The following is a 20,001-nucleotide window of genomic DNA, read 5'->3' on the forward strand; positions in this document are numbered from 1 at the left end:
CATCCACACTGAAGAGAAACTTTAACATTATCTCAGAGCCATACTGGTAAGTTTTTAGATGGCAACAATATAAAGCTAAATTTCATGAACAGCAATGATGGCTGTTAGTGTGACTGTCTATGTCAGTGATGGCGAACCTATGACACGCGTGTCAGAGGTGACATGAGAACTCATTTTTTTGGTTGATTTTTCTTTGTTAAATGTCATTTAAATATATAACATAAATATCAAAAAATAAATCTTTGTTTTACTATGGTTGCAAATATCAAAAAATTTCTATATGTGACACGGCACCAGAATTAAGTTAGGGTTTTTCAAAATGCCGACACGCCGAGCTCAAAAGGTTCGCCATCACTGGTCTATGTGGATAATATAGGAGTTGGCATATGTAGGTTTACAGTTGTGAGTATGAGAAACACAGTTTCTTCTTGTTTGTTTATTTATTTATTTATTATTGCATTATTTATTATTAACCTACTTTGGCCCACCAGACATTTTTGCATATTATTGTTTTTAGAAAAATAAGGAAATAAATTCAACTCATAATATGATCTAATGGTCACATTTGGTCAAAGAGATAGTATTTTCCTTAAAAGTTAGTTACACTCTGCAAAAGGTCAGAGAAGTTAATTGATGTGACCAAGTTCATCCACTAGGAAAAGGCAGAAGACAACTCAACTGCTGGTTATCTGATTCAGACCAAAGTTCACCACTCCCCCCCTCTCGCTACCGTTTACACTGCTCTTCCACTCACATTACTCTATCGAAGGGCCATGGTGAGCCACACCAGGGCTTCCATTTCCTTTTCTGTAAAGCGTCAACAAGAATACTCCCCACTTCCTAGGGTTTTACTTCAGGTAAATGAGGAAATGTGAGCATTTATAGAAAATAGAAATTTTGGTTATTCCAAAAAAAATTTTAGTAGAATAACTGAGTCAACAACAAAAAATTTTAAGTGGGAATTTTTACTCTGAAGATATACAATCAGGCAATTTATTTCACAACCAACTATAGCGTCTAAAAATGTGTTTTATATTATTCTTCAATTTCAATGATAATAAGCATGACATCTTTTTCTAAAGATCTAAACCACTCAGAAAAGAAGTGCCACTCTTTAGCAGAAAGTACAAAATTGTCTCGAATTTGGAGGTTCCAGTCCTATTCGGTAAAGGATCTTGGTTACCTCCACTTTGGCTGGGTAGTTTCAAGAAGGCTGTCTGTTTTCTGAATGATTCCGCTCAGAATTCATGCCAAACAAAACCTGATCAGGAAACATGGAAGTGTAAAAGCTTCAAATGCATACTCTCTCCTTAGCAACAGTTACATTTTCTTGTTAAGTGAAGTTAACATTAAATCTTTCTTTTCACACAACAAAGTGCTTTCCCTAACTAGTGGCGGTGGGGGGCGGGGGGGGGGGGGCGGATAAGCTCTCATAAAATGCCTTCTCGAGCTCTTTTATAAAAATGAAGCACAACTATAATATTATAAAGTGAGCTTGTTTACATGATTACAAAACTCATTTGAGTAGAAATCATAAAGCAGGCAATTTCAATGAATTCTAACATGAATATAATGAAAGTGTGGTAGTTAATATTTTCATGTCTACCCTACTATTAAACCTATAAATTATAGGAACTTCCTATACCCTATCTGTTAAAACTTGCTCCAGATAAAGTAGTTTTATAAGGATATTTCTTTCTACTGGCAGTTTTGCTAGGATACTCCCACGTAAGCTGATTTGCTGGGTTAACAGTGTAAACTGCTCTCACTCTCTTCACCTGACCAATTTTGAAGTTATGCTTCAGCTGATAAGATTTATTTAGGTTAAATAATGTTAAATTTATTTTAACATTTCCTCACTAACTGTTCTGCTTCATCAGGGGTATTTATCTTTGATAAATAGGAACCATGAAAGCAAAAATTGTCTTTCTCCCCAGGATTTTTTAGGGAAATAATATATGACGGTGGGCCAAGCAAAGATGACTGATGATATTCTAATGTTGTTTATAATTGTACCCTAACAATACTCAAATATCTGGTCAAGTCAATCAGGTCACTTCCCACCATCAGGCAGCCCTTATATGACTTTTGCTCAGTAAAGAACAGATGACTGTTCATTTCTAACCAAATGCTTTGCCAATGTCTTCACACACATGTGAGCAGCTATATCTGTTTAATATTGCTTGACTATTTAACTCCTGAGATTGTTTTGGAGTCCTTATGAATTGCTGCCAATTGTCCCTTGAGACGTCATTTGTTCAGGTGTCCAAAATACAATATATGTATCACACATTACAGAATAAAGTACAAAACTATGAATAAAAATTCCCATTAGCAATAAGTAAAATAATAAACTAAAATTTCATACAAAAATTGTTTTCTTATAGATCAAAAACCTAACCATTGAAATAATGACCTGCAATAATAAGAGTAATAAGAATGGTAGCTATAAGTAGTTGATATTTGTGGAGCATTTGCTAACCACCTGACCCCATGTAATAATGCCAGGACAGATATTATTACAACTGTTTTTTTAATATGCTTTATTGATTTTTTTTAGAGGGAGAGGAAGGGAGAGAGATAGATAGATAGAAACATCAATGAGAGAGAAACATTGATCATCTGCCTCTGCACACCCTCTCTGGGAATGGAACCTGCAAGCCTGTCATGTGCCCTGACCAGGAATCCCTCTGGTGACCTTTTGTTTCATGGTTGATGCTCAACCACTGAAAACACTGGCCGGGCATAACTATTTTTAACAGGGAAAACCTAAGGTTTAGAGAAGTTAAGTAAGCATCTAAGATCACAGAACTGGTAAATTGCATAGTTAGGATTTCCAGGCAGGTTTTCAGATTCTAAAGCCTGTGTACTTATTCTTTAGACACTAATTGTTAGCATAATTTTAATTTTTATATATAAATGTTATTTTCCCAACTCTATCAGATTTAAACTTAAGAATCAGACCCTGTAAATACAATTTCCTCTACATTATAATGATATTCATGTTCTCATGAGTACCTTCTACATTATGGGAATCTCCATGTTCTGATGATCTAGATTTTCAAGGGTTATTATGCACTCGCATCCCTTATTATCAACAAATATGCACTGGCTGTCATTCAAATTGGAACCTACAGAATAATGACACTCAGATGGTTTAGTAAATTTCTTTTTGTTGGTCTCCGTGTCTTTACGGACAAATTCTCACTTATCGTGTGATCATATACAACCTCCTTTTGAACCATGTTGCTTCCATCCGTAAGTACCATATAGAACCTGACCTTTCCCAGTCTCAAACATGCCCATAGCCTGTGCCCATGAAGCCACTCATACACATAAGCCTCACCACTGTAACCTCCTATCCTCAACATCCAGGCCACAAATGTTTCTTCTGGAGATTTCCTAAACTTCCAACCTTCAGGAATGATGGAGGTGTCTACGCAGGGGCAGAAAGACTGGCTTCTCTCAAAATCTGTGCCACACTTTTTCAACAATCATTCAACAATAAACAATTCTGAGGGGCCTAAAGACTCAAAAACATCTCTTGAATATTTCATTCATTAATCATGTCTTGCTTAAAATCTCACCAAACTCCTCATTTAATAAAATGTTCTTCAGTTTAGGCTCTTGACTCCTCCACCTCTAAGAGCTGACAGTCTCAAGGACCTGATGTATCCCATGCACTCCCTCTGGCCACCGCCACCAATGTGTAACTGACTACCGTGAAAGAAAGAAAACTAAGCTTCCATACGTATCAGTGCGATGAAACAGAGGCTGAAGGGAGCGTAGGAAGAAGGTGTGACGGATATTGATAAAGGCTTCTGGGCTTTAAGTAGTGTTCTACTGTAGTTTTTAAACGACTGTAGCTTTTTCTACACACATGGTTAACGGAATCAAACACTATCTGCAATTCCTAAACTCCTTACTAGTTCTAATGATGTCCTAAGTCAATACCACTCATAGTCATGCTCATCCTGGGCCACCTGAGAAATCCTTCCGATTGCTCCTCTTGTGATGACTGATGCATCTCATCGGATAAATTCTCTGGCCTGTTTTTTTTGGTCCTGAACAGGCTTAGGATACAAATTTATTTATTTTCAATCTTAAATATTCCACTTCCTCCTTAGTTTTGAGGGTTAGAGCATTTTAATGAGAAAGGTATAAATTTGAGTGAACTGTCAAAATCATAAGCAATAAAAATATGATTATAGGAAAATCAACCACAGTTCCAAAGATATGTTTTCAACCACTTACTTGGATCAACTTTTTAAAAAACTTTAACATTATCCTTCAAATTTTATGTTTTATATAATTATATTATTCTGTTTTGTTGTGTGTGTGTGTGTGTTTAATCCCTGTTTGGTTTATAGATCTTATCAGAACAAGGCAACTCCTCTTCTTCTAAAACTCTGAAGCTTTTTACAATCCCTTCTCTAAAACTTTTCTATTTAGGAGACTTGTCAAGCTTGTTTTATATAAACTGCCTATAACTTCATTTTTCTCCAAACCTGGCTCAGGAAACATCAATTGCAACATCAAATGCCCTTAATTTTATAGAAACACTTATCCATAATATGAGATTAAAATGGAGTTTCTTTTTCATCAATTCTAGATACCCAGAGGTAAGTGCAACTTTTGTTTCTTTGTAATCTCATATAATCTGGGGGATAAATGCTAGTTTAAAAACATGTAATTGTAGGACTCTCCTCAATGGCAAACATTTAAAAACTTAGAAAATAAGAATAACTCTTTAATAATGAAGACCTCTCTAGTTAAGGGATTCTTAAAACCTGCCTCCCCCCCAAAAAAAAAGTGTTCTTAACTTTTAAAAGTAAATTTTTAAGAATTTTAAATAATAATTTAAAAGTGAAACAAATAAAAATGCTCTGTAAATGAGACAAAGAAACTGGAGAAATAAAAACTAAAGCACATAGTTTACCTCAAGCAGACTTGAAATTGCCCATTAATTAAAAGGAAATCTTTACTGAAAAGTGAATATATATTTTAAATTACTTACATACATATGGAAAAGTTCAATAAAATCCTATATTTTGACATCTTGGATTTTAATTATTCAGGTAAGTTTTTAACATTTAAGAAAGCAAAGTCTATGTATGTGTGTTTACAGTTTATGTTTCTTATGGAACGCAACAATATTGAATGATATAACTATTGTTATTCAGAAGATGAAAATATATGGCCAATAACCTATGACCAGTTTGTATCACAGCTTTCCCATGAAATTTATACAATCACACAATATATGTGTACAAATTTTTCACAAATTCTTCCTGGAATTCAAGTTTTCAATAAATTAAAATATAGCTGACTTTCATCTCAGAATTCCCACCATGATGCATAACAGATAACAGATAGATACTCAATGAATATTAAAAGTTTTAAAATCTTTAAGATAAATGAAAGTTTTAAAATCTTAATGGCATTAAAAGGAAAATTAATTTTTTGTTCACAGTTGATGAAGATTATAGCAACAAAGGTAATTTTATCTTATATGCAGCCATTTTTTTATTATGACTTCCAAAACCAAAATATACTTGGAAAAATCTAGAATGCATTTTTAAACATTACTAAACTTCTTTCAAATAATTTTTCAAGCATACAACTGTTGTTATTAATGGGTCAGAAAGGTATACACAGAGACACTCAGACACACAAATATTTTCAAACACATACAATTATGGAACTTAAAGGAATAAAATATACTCATAAAAACAATCATATGCACATTAACCAAAAAGCAAAAAAGTAGTCTTAGGTAAGAATAAGAAAAATTCAAGAATTTAACCAATATTAGTTTTTGTTAGACAATTTTTATAAAAATAGTTAAAGTATGAGTTATCAACAATGAGTATACACATAGATAGTCATTAATAAAACCCATAATACTAATTCTCAAAGTATGAATTTCATGTATTCCAGGATTACTTTTTAAACTAACTTGTTGATATATCAAATAAAAATTTTTACATAGAATAATCTCCTTAAAATCGCTTACTTATTATATTTAAAAAAACCAATAAAATGTTTTCTTTTGCAAATACCTTTTTAAATATTGAACTATCTTTATGTTTTATCCTTTGTGATTTTATAAAATTTCTCTTCACTCAATGTTTTCTACTTAAAAAGTACAAAACATATATTTTATACTTTTAAAAGAGGTCTATTTTAAGTTTTTACATGAAGTGTTAAAAGTAACTTTAACTGAATAAAAAACAGTTTCTTCATTTTAAAAGAATGAATTTTGCAGGCATATTATAAGAATGGAAAGGAATTAAAAGCTTTAAAAAAAAATCAGTGACACTGCCAATAATCAACGACAATCAATTTTTACTTTCTCTCAGTTCACATCTAAATTTATATGTAATTTTACTTGGTTTATAATCACAACTGTTGGTTCACAACTTGGCCCTTGTACACAGAGGGCAAGGAGGGATAAAAGACAGAAGCCACTCCAGATTTGTAGGTGGCAGGTTTTAATAAGCAAGGGAACTTATTTAGGAGGCTTGGTTTGAGCAACAGCGATATGAGATCTCTACACTCGCCTGCCAGAATCGTAAAAGTTTATCTCTTACCTGAGTTCAGTCACGTATTCAGTCTAGTGGTCTCAGCACACATTGTTCTCTCAAGGTTGTGCCCTTGAAGGTGGCTCCCACCATGGGAATGGTGAGCAGAATTTACATTCCAAAGACGGGGCCGGGGGCGGGGAGCCTGTGATTGCTGGAATCCAGTTCCTGAGTACACCCGTGGTCCGTGGTCCTATCCTCTCAATAATCTCCTCCAACAATGTATAAAACAATTTTGTATTCTGCTTTATTCACTTAATATTTGAATGTCATTTTATATTGCTTCATGATAACTGTCAAAAGGCTTTAAGTTTAGCTTAATTTTCAATGCATCAGTTAACATTCATTTAAAAATTCGTTTTTAAATTTTTTTCACTTCAAGCCAGTGGTTCGTTGACTGATTGATTTTTAGTGATAGCTTTTAAAGTGGACACTTGGCATTGTAACAGAAAAAAAAAGTAAAACATAGTTAACCCTTGAACAACATGGGTTTAACTGAATAACCTGGCTTATAGGCAGATTCTTTTTTCAATACACTTGGCCCTTATATCTTCAGGTTTTGCATTTACAGATTCAATCAATCACGGATAAAAAGCAGTATTTTCAAATGCCCAACCATAGATTCCTAACTGCAGATTGAAAATACAGTTGACCCTTGAACAGGTGGGAGTTAGGGGTGCCAGCTTTCGAGCAGTGGAAAATTCACATATAACTTTTGACTCCCCAAAAACTTAACTACAGTCAGACTTTGCATCTGTGGATTTAATCAACCACAGTTGGGAAATCACAGTTGTGAATGGGAAAATATTGTTTTCTGTGTGTGGTTGATTGAATCTATGGTCACCAAATCTGCAGATACAAAGGGCCAACTATATTTATCAAAAAAGGTACATGTATATTTGAAAATGCACAGTTCAAACCCTGTTGTTCAAGGGTCAACTACACTATTTTCAACCCAAGTTTGGTTGAATTTGTAATGCAAAGGGCCGACAGTAAATTTTGGGGGAGTGGAAAGTTATATGTGGATTTTTGGACAGGGTGAGGTGGTATCAATGCTACCACTGTTGTTCAAGGGTTAACTATACTTTTAGTTTTTTAAAGTATTGTAGTATACATTATCATAAATGTTAGACATAAAATATATCTAACTTTCAAACAGAAAAGAATGGAACTTAAAAGGAAACTTAGAGTTGTAACTTTCAGGTGGCTAAATATTAGAATGTGTCCTATCTAGTTTCCATACCAGTATCTAAATTGGCTGCCAAGAAACATAATGCTATCCAAAACTTTGAAAAACTAGTAGTTAAATCTCTTTTTTTTTTAAGTTAAAAATCAACACCCTTTGGATTTCAGGGAATAAAAAATTCTTTAATGGGCACTAGTATTAGGATCACTGTAAAAATTTCAGGAAGGAATTCATCAAAGGATGATATATGGGTTGAAAGAGTCAAGAGTGTTATGAGTTGGAGAGCATTCAGATTCTAATGGAGGGTTAGAGCTTGGACAGCCATTGGCCTTCCACCCAAAAGCAATAACGAAACTGCCAAAAATTTTGGAAGTGGATTCAAAGGAGGGAAAAGAGCAGCTGCTTACATCCAAATTCACAAAATGCAAAAGCTGGGTGAGTAAAAGCTCTTTTCAAACCTGGGGACCCTATTGTTTTGGTCACTCACAGCAACTGAGAGTTTTAAATTTTGCCTCCACTTGGGTCATGTGATTATTTATTATTTATGGGGAAGCACCTATACAGCTCATGTTTTACTAGTGTAAAATTAATTAGCAAATGTTCAGAAAGCACTTTGAAGATGAAAAGTTGTGTGACTGCTAAATATTATCATTATACTACTATCATAAAATACATAAAAGGCACAGGATCTCGTAAGCTAAATAGATGGAGAATGACTGTGCTGTGTAGCACTCGGGGAGAAGATGGCAAAGGAGCAACCTCCGCAGAGGAAGCAGGCATGGATGCCACTACAGAAAAGGTGAGCTTAAATGGGTAGGCGGTGGGTGCAGGATGGCCTGCCTTTGCTCCTTGGGCCTACTTTCTGAAGGGACCAAATTAAAATAGCTTCATTAGTATTTTAAAGATCTTAAAAACAAGGTTATTCTCTCAACTTGTTATGGAAATGAGAGCAATGTAAATCACAAAGGAAAAACAAGAATGAATAAGATTGAAAAACTGTAATTAGAATCTGTTTGCTTGTGAATTATTGTGAAAAATCTTTCCATCACAAGTAGACCATTCCTGAAAAGTATAGGTATAGTTGCTGGAATTGCTGAAGTAAAATTGGGGGATTTTACTTTTAAAAAGATAATTTCACTTAGACAATGTAAAGAATACAGGATAGTTACATCTCTCTATTTCTAGTGCTGTATGTTGTAATAGAGGCAATATTTGTGTTCATAATATGCTATTTTGCCTGTAGGAAGTGGAAGACAAGGTTTAGGTCTTAATTTTTTTTTAAAATATATTTTATTGATTTTTTACAGAAAGGAAGGGAGAGAGATAGAGAGTTAGAAACATCGATGAGAGAGAAACATCAATCAGCTGCCTCCTGCACATCTCCCACTGGGGATATGCCTGCAACCCAGGTACATGCCATTGACCGGAATCAAACCTGGGACCTTTCAGCCCGCAAGCTGACGCTCTATCCACTGAGCCAAACCGGTTTCGGCTAGGTCTTAATTTTTAATTACTGAAGCAGTGCAATGCTTCACTGCTATATAGTGTTAGCAGTATAATTTAACATTGTAGTTGGAAACAGGAACAGCAACAAGAAGAGAGGACTTTATTCCTTCCCATTAACAGTGCCATGTGCCCAGATAGCGATTGGCCTGAAGATCAAAGAAGTATGTTGATGGTTCCATAGCACACAAAGAAGTGCAAATAATTTTTGTGATGCTTCTTAATGTAATCAAACTAACTCACAATATAAATACTCACATACTCATTAGTCTTTCCTAGACTCCAGCAAAATGCATGCCTTGATAAACCCTTTGAGCCTGACCCATATTTTTAATAAAAATTTTAGACGACTTTTCTGATTTTGATATCTTGCCGACAGCTAGCCTCTAGGTAAAGAGTATAATATTGAGCAGAATGTAATTTCCCAATAAACATGTTGAATAATCAGTCATTTTATACATTAATACTTAGCTTAAGCAGCTATAAGAGAACCTCTGATATCTTTCCCATCAGTTAGTTAATCCTTTTATTTAATTAACAAAAAGGCTAGAAAAAGTATTTAATCTTGGTTTCCAAGTAATATGTTCTATGCCCTTCGTGCTAACTTGCTATGCTCCTTTTGCTCCATAAACAATATATAAGAAATCAGACCCTGGTTTCATCCTTTGAAGGAATTAATAATTTTTAAGTACAACTTACTACTGTTTCTGAAATCCCTATATAATCCTTGATATCCTCTTATCATTATTATATCTAATGACTTCAGGATATATTTGGCAAAAAAATATAACACTGTAGAAAATTAAGGCAAGTTGCTGAAATTAAAACAAGTTTTCTATTCCTCAAATTAACTCCATTCCAAGACCCAATTTTGGTTGAATACTATTTCTCCACCAACATTCCACATCATAATACTTGGAGAAAAGTAGAATTTATGTCTGACATTGTGTTTAGAGAACATTTTAAAGAAAATAATCTAAATGGTGACAAAGTTTAATTTTTTCTTTTGAATTGCAAATATACTCACACACACAAACTGCAGATTAATTGAACCCTTTGCAAATAGGAAGAATATCTATATTTTAGAAAACTCAGGTGACAATGACAGAAATACTTAGTTCACCTGCCTTTAAAATTAATTTTTACTTATTACCATAATTTTACATTTATGAATTAAGATGTAAGTTACTGTGGTGATCTTTGATTTAGTCTGTAAGGTAAGTGAGAGTTGCAAGATAGAGTGGCCTATATGATTTAATTTTCCTTCTGGAGATCAGGAACTCTCACCCAAAACCTAAACATACTAATAATAACCAGAGGAGAAATCCCCACCTAAAATCCCTACCATATCTTCCCTAGATTTGAAATGGCCTAAACAGAAAATATTGTTTTACACTTACCCTTCTTTAAAATTAGGAAACCAGAATGGTGATCTGTAAAGTTCCTTCCATTTCCAAGAAGCTATGTATATCCCATTTTAGGAGCTATACATTGGAGGGAGGTTTGAAGTCAACAATACTCCTTAGTAAACAAATTCTGGTATACAAGAATCACTGTCCCATCACCTTATAGACAAATAAGAAGGAGGGACAATAAATGAAGTTTATATATGTGAAATATTGTGAAATTTCCAGTATTCAACTTTTAATATACAAACACAGCATTTTTACATTATTTATTCTAGAAGCACATGGTTGAGAAGAATAAGAAAATATACTCCAAATATTTGCTACATCAAGTTTTACACTCCATTTATAACATTTTTTTGAAGCTTATCCCTTGGCAAACTGTGTTGAGTGAAATATACAGACATATACCTTTGGGAATAAAAAAGGTTCCTTTAGGGTAACATATTCATCTATAGGAAACTAATTTACCAAGCTTTTATTACATTATTTAGTCATTTATCTTTCCAAAAAATGTAAACACTATTTTACATTCAGTAGGTGAGTTGATCAACTTGGAGGAAAGTGTTTTCCTCTTAATTTTTGCAGAGTTAGATGTCTTTTAGCATTTTTTAAATTTTATTTTATTATAGATCCAAAAAGTTCATGGGTATTGTGTTTCTATAGAAATATTAAGATATTCATTTATGTGCAGAGCATGTACAAACACAATTTAAACAAAATATATTTAAATTGTCAAAGTTTTTTAAAATAAAATGAAATTTCTAAAAAGATTTGGAGTTGGAAATTTCACCTGCATTGGAATCTAGTAAATATTATCTTTTCATGAAATAACACCTATTTGAGGAATACTGGTCAACTAACTAAAAAATAAACTTCCCAAAATATATTTAATTCTGCTTGCAAACAAAAATCAAATTAATATAGGTGTTTCAAACTGATCAACATTTAGTACTGTCATTGTATGTTAATTATATATGTTTACATATATACATTAACATAACAATATATAAATCTGAAATATATATACAAACCTATGTGCAATATTGTATGTATGGGTATATGAAATATACAAAATAAAATATTAAGAATTTATATTATGTTAATATAAAATGTATAGACCAAATATTATATATATAGATATGTATATATGTGTGTGTGTGTGTATGTATGTGTGTGTGTGTGTATATATGTGTGTGTGTGTATATAGATATATATCATGGGCTGTTTTATTCTTCAAAATTTATATGTTGAAGCCCTAATCCGTCATACCTCAAAATGACTGTAGGATTTAGAGATAGGGTCCTGACAGAGGGAATTAAGTTATGAATTATGAGACTGAGCCCTAATCAAATATGACTGATGTCTTTGTAAGAAGAGTAAATTAGGACACAGATATGTAGAGGAATCTCCATGGAAAGATACAGGGAGACAACAGTCATCTGTAAGCCCAGGAGAATGGCTTCAGAAGAAAACAATCCTGCCAACCCCTTGATCTCAGGATTCCAGTTCCAAAATTGTGACAAAATAAATTTCCATTGTTGAAGCCTCTCAGTCTATTGTACTCTGTTATGGAAGTCCTTGCAAATACAATATTCACTATCATATATAAAACAAAATTCATTTTACAGTTTTCACATTTAACATTAATAACCTTGCTCATCATTATAAACCCCTTGCCTAAACCAATACCGTGCGCATAAAAAATGTTCAATAAACACGAACATAATAAATTACTTAACTTCTAAACAGAAATTTCCTGTTTATGCCAAAGAAAAACATTATTTAACATTGCAGAAATATAAATACATTGGAATTAAGTTGTCCCCCAATTCATAAATAATATGGTAATTTATTCTAAAAGTTTTTATTATTGTTATTTTCTTACTCTATTGCTTGCATTAATGCTTATTAAAACAACAACACCTATGAGTGTGTGAATAATGCTGAATAAGCCCCCAGAGCTTCTGAAGGCTGTTTTGATTAAGGCATTAAATAGGCTGACTTGAGCACTGGCTGGTGCAGCTCAGTTGATTGGGTGTCGTCATTGCATCCGGGGGTTGCCAGTTGATTCCCATCAGGGCACATGCCCGGGTTTGCAGCAGTAAAGGGTGTGCAGGAGGCAGCCAAAGGATATTATATTCATTCTCACATCAATATTTCTCCCTCCCTCTCTAAAAGTCAATAAATTTTTAAAAACAAGGCTGACTTGAACCCTAAAAATATTAAGGATGGGAAAAGACCAGTCATGCAGCATCATTCAAAGGAGAGAAGGACTGACTATATTAATATCAGAGAAAGAAGTAGACTTCAGTGCAAAGAAATTACCAGACAGGGAGGGAGATTGTATAATGATCAAAAAGTCAATCCACCAAGAAGATATAGCAACTTTAGAAAGTATATGTACCAAACAACAGCTCAGCAAAACATGTGAGGTAAAAATCAAAAAGAATTGAAAAGATATAAAAATTCAAAATTACATTTGTAGAATTTAATGACCTCTTCAATAAGTGTTAAACAACTACAGAGAAAAACAACAGAAATAGAATAACTCAATAACACCATCAAACACATATCTAATCAACATTTATAGAAAGCTTCACCCAACAACAGTAGAACACATTCTTTTTTAAGGATCCATGGAACATAGCCATGCTAGGTCATATGCAGTGCCATAAAACAATTAAATAATTCAAGTCATATATAATACATTTTTCACTTGCAATAGAATCAAACTAGAAATCAAATTTTAAAAGTTAACAGGAATACCTCAAAACACTGGAAACGAAACACATTTCTAAATAATCTATAGGTTAAAGAGGAATGCTAACAGAAATATTAAAAATACATTAAACTACATAAAAATGAAAATACAACATCAAATTTCTGAGACACAGCTAAAACAGTGCTGAGATGGAAAGTACGGCGTTAAAAACATGCATAAGAAAGGAGGAAAAGTATCAAATAAATAATTTAAGTTCCCACTGCAAAAACCCAGAAAAAGAAGAGCAAAATAAACCCCCAGCAGGCAGAAGAAAAGAAATAATGAAGAGTAGAAATTAATGAAGTGAAAACAGAAAAACAGTTGAAAAAAAACACAATAAAACACAGCAATGGTTCTTAGAAAGATATCAATAAAATTAGCAACTCTCTAGGAAGACTAACAAAGTAAATAGATTAAAAATTACCAATATCAGAAATTGAACAGAATCTTTCTATAGATACCCATAGACATCAAAAGGATAAAAAGGGAATACTACCAACTCTATATACATACATTTGACAACTCAGACAAAACAGACCAATTCCTTGAAAAAATTACATGAATTCCTATCAACACTATACTCAATATGTTCCCAAACTTCAGCCTCTTTTAAGTTCCTCTGCCTCTCCCCCCCTGGTTCAAGCCAACATCATTTTGTGCTTGGATTATTATAATCATTTCCTATATTGTTGCTCTGCTTCCACGCTTATTCTCTATAATTTACTCTCCACAAAGAAGTCAGAGGGATCCCATTAAGAAATTAGGCTAGATCATCATAGGCTTCTCTCCAAAGACCTCCAATACTCCCATTTCACTCAGAGAAAAGGCCAATATAATTACAATGATGAACAAGGCCCTACATGATCTGAGCCTTAGTACTTTTCAGACTTAGTCTCTTACCACTCTTCCCTTCATTCACTGCTACAGCAACGCTGCTCTCCGAACATACCAGGCATGACCCTCCTAAAGACCGTTTGTCAAGTTGTTCCCTCTGCATGGAATATTCCAGAAATCTGTATGGCTAACCCTCTCACATGTTTCAAGTCTGCTTAGATTTTACCTTTTTAGTAGGCCTAACCTGACTATTCTATTTAATATTGCATCCTGACACCAACACCATCTTACACATGCTTTCACATTTCATATTTTCTTTACCTAGAACTATGTTTTTTTCCTACAGACCTTAATATTGTTTTACCAGCTATGAATTTTATTAATTATGGTATCTGTTGTCTAGCTTCCCTCAGTAAAATGTAAGCTCCATAAGAAAGAGGCCTTTTTTCCTACAACTCTGCTTACCACATAATAGGATATCTAAAAATATTTGCTGAATGAATGAATTCTGATTTTAGTATTACCATTATTATTCATATGTCCTCAAAAATAAGCAGGCCAAATATTATATTCACAATTCTATATGTTGTTTTCCAAGCTCAGCAGTCTTGGAATCCACAGTTATTGAAAAATAATATACTTTTATACTTAACAGCAAATTCATATTTATTTCTGATAGTTCTATATCTTACTCATATTAACACTTGCTTTCCTATTCTTTTTGCTCAGAAGAACAGAGTCAAACACAAAAGTGAAACTCACAAGGTGTGGAAAGATTACCCTGGGTATCATAATTATTGTGATTGCTGTAGTAATCATCGGACTCATTGTTCATTTCGTCACTTATGGTAAGTACTCATGATATCTGGCTTTCCAGTCACATGAATTTAATTTCCCATTATTGGAAAGTTAGGAACTTTGAGAATAGGAGGAAAGGAATCAGATAAAACTATTTGACAGAGATAATTTCTTACAGTTAATAACATTTACTGCAGTCTTTGTTCTGTAGCGACTTTTGGCTTAGGGCATTCTGAATCCAGAGATGTGGTATGATCTTTTTTTTTTTAATTCCTGGTAAAGATTTAGGTGCTCGGAGTACATTAATTAATTAATTAATTAATTAATTAATTCACTGTTACATTAATAAGTTTTGAAGAGATAATCAATGAGTTAACAAATAAATATAAAAGCCTACAACCTAGATTTCTAAGCTAGATTTCTTATTCCAAAGCCTATAATAATTCTCTATATACAATGATTTCTTTTCATAAAATTCTCTCTAAAAAAGTTAAGTATTTTCCATTAATGAGGGATGAAAAAAAGAAACAGTAAAAATTTTTCTATATATTTTTCTTTTACTTACTGGCTTATTTCACTTAGCTTAATGCTCATAAAATTGAAAAAAAGTATGGGATCCTCAGATTTGATGTTTTCTTAAAATAGCTTTTTGTGCCAACCCCTCTGTGTCCTGTGCTTATTACTTTCTTTCATCCACTGTTTCCTAACCTTTTCAAGGATAAGGACTTCTTTATAAAAAAAAAAAAAACTCCTACATTCCCACAAGAAATTATCACATTTATTGATTGGTAAATCTCACTTGATCAACATGTATAATCCTTTTAATATATTATTCTACTCAGCTAGCTAGTATTTTGGTGAGGATTTTTGCACCTATACTCATCAAAGATATTTGTAGTTTTCTTGTGTTCTTATCAGCTTTGGTATTAGAGTAATGCTGGCCTCATAAAATAAGTTTAGAAGTACTCCCTCCTTTTCTCTTTTTAGCCAATTTTGAGAAAGAGTGATATTAAATCTTCTTTACATGTTTGGTAGAATTCATCAGTGAAACCATGTGTTCCGAGGCTTTTCTGTATTGGGAGGTTTTTTATTATTGTTTCAATCTCCTTACTCATTATTTATCTGTTCAGATTTTCTATTTATAGATGATTCAGTCTTGGAAGGGTGTATATTTCTCAGAGTTTATCTATCTTTTTCTTTGCTACTGTTTTTTAGCTTAAAGTATATTTTGTCTAAGTATAGCTAACCCAGCCTGGGGTTATTGTTTTTCTCATCTCTAACAATTTAATTCAAGAAAAAACTCTGCCTTGTTTTACTTTGCATTTCTTTATTTGTAAGTGTGCAGGAAGATTTTCTCCAAATAATTAACTTCCCTGACATGAAGGATCTTCTCAGTGTTACAAAATGCTTTTATTTCTCCGTCTCTTTCTCTCTTCTGTCTTCTCTCTCTCTCTCTCTCCCCTCTCCCCTACCCCCCAGTCTGTTAAGTAGTGGGGTACAATGGCACCTGAGCATAGTTACAAAAAAGTTTGGATTTCTATCATATTTGATGTACTAAAATAGTACAGTCTAAATACAAAAGCAATCCTGAGAAAAAAGAATGAAGGCAGAGGTATCACATTCCCTGGATTCAAATTATAATACAAAGTGATGATAATCAGAACAGCATGGTATTGGCAGAAACACAGAACAATGGAACAGAACTTAGAATCCAGAAATAAACCCAGATGTATATGGGCAAATAATTTTTGACAAAGAAGCCTAAAATATAAAATAGAGATAAGAAAGTGTCTTCAATAAATGGTGCTGGGAAAACTGGAAAACCACATGCAAAAGAATGAAACTAGACAGATCTTTGTCCCCATGTACAAAAAATAATTTAAAATGAATCAAATACCTAAATATAAGATCTGAAACAATAAATTACATAGAAGCATAGGTACTAATCTTATGAATGTTGGTTATAGAAAACATTTTATGAATTTGACCCCAAAGGCAAGGAAAGTAAAGACAAAAATAAATTAATGAAACTATATCAAACTAAAAAGCTTTGGCACAGAAAAAGAAACCAACAACAAAACAAAAAAGCAACTAACTAAATGGGAGATGATATTTGCAAACAACAGTTCTGACAAGGGCTTAATATCCAAAATATATAAAGAACTCATAAAACTCAACACTAAACAAACAATCCAACTAAAAATTGGGCAGAGTATATGAACAGATACCTCTACCAAAAAGACATACAAACAGCCAACAGATATATAAAAGATGTTCAAATCAAAGCTACAATGAGGTACCACCTCACACTTATTAGAAAGACTATTATCAACAAAACAAATAGTAACAAAGATTGGAGCGGTTGAGGAGAAAAAGGAACCCTCATTCGCCACTGGTGGGAATGTAAATTGGTACAGCTACTATGGAGAACAGTGTGGAGTATCTTTAAAAGATTAAGAATAGAGTTACCATATAACCCAGTAACCCCTCTTTGTATATCTACCCCCAAAATTTGAAAACATTTATTCGCAAAGACATATGCACCCCTATGTTCATTGCAGCATTATTCAAGGTAGCCAAGACATGGAAATAACCAGTGTCCTTTGATAGATGATTGGATAAAAATGTGGTACATACAGGGTGGGGCAAAAGTGGGTTTTCAGTTGTTCGTATGGAAAATAATACAATAATTAATAAATAATAATACATCTATGTTTTATGTACTCATAACTGTAAACCTACTTTAGCTTACCCACTATACACAACAGGATACTATTCAGCCATAAGATGAAATACTGCCGTTTGCAACAACATGTATGGACCTTAAGAATATCATGTCAAGCAAAACAAGTCAGACAGAAAAAGTTAAAAATCATATGATTTCACTCATATGTAGGATATTAAACTGAAAGTAAGAAATGAACAAATAAGAAAAACAAACAAAAACTCATAGACACAGACAACAGTATGGTGGTTACCAGAGGGAAGGGGGATGGAGGGTAGTAGAGGGTAAAGGGGTTCAAATATACAGTGATGGTGAAGGAAGATTCTTTGACTTTGGGTGGTGGGTAATAATGCAATATGAATATCATGTATCTTAGAAATGTATACTTGAAACCTATATATTCTTATTAACCAATGTCACTCCAATAAATTTAATAAAAAGAAAATAATTACTCTATAATTTTGCAATAAATTATTTTATTTTCTTTTTTAACATATTTTTATTTATTTCAGAAAGAAAGGGAGTGGGAGAGAGAGATAGAAACATCAATGATGAGAGAGAATCATTGATTGGCTGCCTCCTGCACTCCCCACACTAGGGATCAAGCCTGCAACCTGGGCATATGCTCTGACCAAGAATCAAACCTAGTTCATAGGTTGACGCTCAACCACTGAGCCATGCCTGCTAGGTGCAATAAATTGTTTTATAACAAACTTTCTAAAAAATAAATAAATAAAGTAGTAAAGCTGACAGTCTAACCATCAGCTTTATGGTTTGCTTTACTTTCTGAAAGTTGTAAGTTTGATTTCTTTGTTCTGTTTACTTAATTTGCAGTACTTACAAGTCATCCCTCATTTTACTTTCCTCTTTATTCATTTTCATTTCTTAGGTACTTCATAAATTATTAAACCTGAGACTCCACTGATTTTCCAAAATGTAATCTGTGATGATCACAAAAACTAAAAATTATCTACACTTTAATATAATTTCATTTCATAGTTACACATATGCCTTCAGATTGCCCAAACGTGAAAGCTGGCACATCGAAATTTTACCTTAAAAATTCTGATAACATTCTTGGCTGAAGTTATAATTTAATCAACATTCCTCTGTCAAAGTTAGATCAACAGTCACTAGAAATCAAGATTATTTAAATGTCAAGTTACCTGAAATTTTATCAGAGTATTATATTTCATATGTTATTTCTTAAGAATAAAAGCAGTTACATAATGAACTATCCTAAGTGAAATAGCCAATCATAGAAAGACTAGTACCATATGATTTAACTCACGTGGAATTTAATGAACAAATTACCAAGCAAAATAGAGACAGATTCATAGATAGGGAGCAGCCAGACAGCTCTGGTTAAGGAGGGGTTATAGGAGGGGGAGGGGTGGAGGGATTGAGAAAAAAAAAGAGAGAAAGAACTCATGGACATGGACAACAGCATGGTGATTGTGGGAGGGGGGAAGGTGGAAGAGGGCATAGAGAGGTTAAATGATGATGGAAAAAATAAAATAAAATATTTTTTTAAAAAAATGTAGTTACACGATGATCAAAGTCAGAACTATTTTTTCTTTTTTCTCCTCAGGGAAAACATCTTGCTATTATGACATCAGCTTTAAAGTCAATAATGTTGACTATGACAGAAAGTTTGAAAAGCCATATTCACAAGAATATGTGGACCTAAATAAAAAGATAGTGTCTTTGGTAAGTTAAAATGTTTTTCTATGCATTGTCTTTTTAAATGCTGTGCTCCTAGGAATACTAGAATCCTAGTAATCACCTTCCAACTTGGAATTTAATAATTCATAAATTCACACTGTTTCTTACCACTATTTTAGTTCTAGATTAGGACAGTCAGCCCTTTCAGAAGGTAAGTTTCTGTCTTGATTCAAAAGTTTTCCACAACCCATAAGAGAAGTGTATTCAGTTGCCTAGAGAGTCTTTTCCCCTACTTTTAAGTTTTAATCTACATGGAAATAGATTTAATATAAGGTAGGGGGCCAACTTCATTTTATTTAGTTGAGCTGGCACTACTTATTAAATAATCTAGTTTATCCCAATGATTTAAAATGCCATTCTTGTTAAGTCCTAAATCCTCATATATTCCAGAATCTATTTTTGAATTCTGTATTGGACTACACAGTAATTACATAGGATTTCTTTCCCATACCTTTATTTTGAACAGTATTTCATCC

General features: G+C 33.1%; 1 protein-coding gene across 1 annotated transcript in view; it reads left to right on the forward strand.

The window, feature by feature from the left end:
• Window positions 1–8,482: 8,482 nt before the first annotated feature.
• Window positions 8,483–20,001, forward strand: part of LOC308535635 (transmembrane protease serine 11C-like) — a gene marked incomplete at both ends in the record, with an annotated part of 55,511 nt that continues 43,992 nt past the window's right edge. The window contains 4 exons of the mRNA XM_081114597.1: window positions 8,483–8,569; window positions 10,483–10,490; window positions 15,007–15,125; window positions 19,392–19,510. Of these exons, the coding sequence (XP_080970723.1) occupies window positions 8,483–8,569; window positions 10,483–10,490; window positions 15,007–15,125; window positions 19,392–19,510 (333 nt within the window). The remainder of the gene's footprint in view (window positions 8,570–10,482; window positions 10,491–15,006; window positions 15,126–19,391; window positions 19,511–20,001) is intronic.

Source organism: Myotis nattereri (genome assembly GCF_964212035.1).
Source record: "Myotis nattereri genome assembly, chromosome: 1".
Classification (NCBI taxonomy): Eukaryota; Metazoa; Chordata; class Mammalia; order Chiroptera; family Vespertilionidae; genus Myotis; species Myotis nattereri.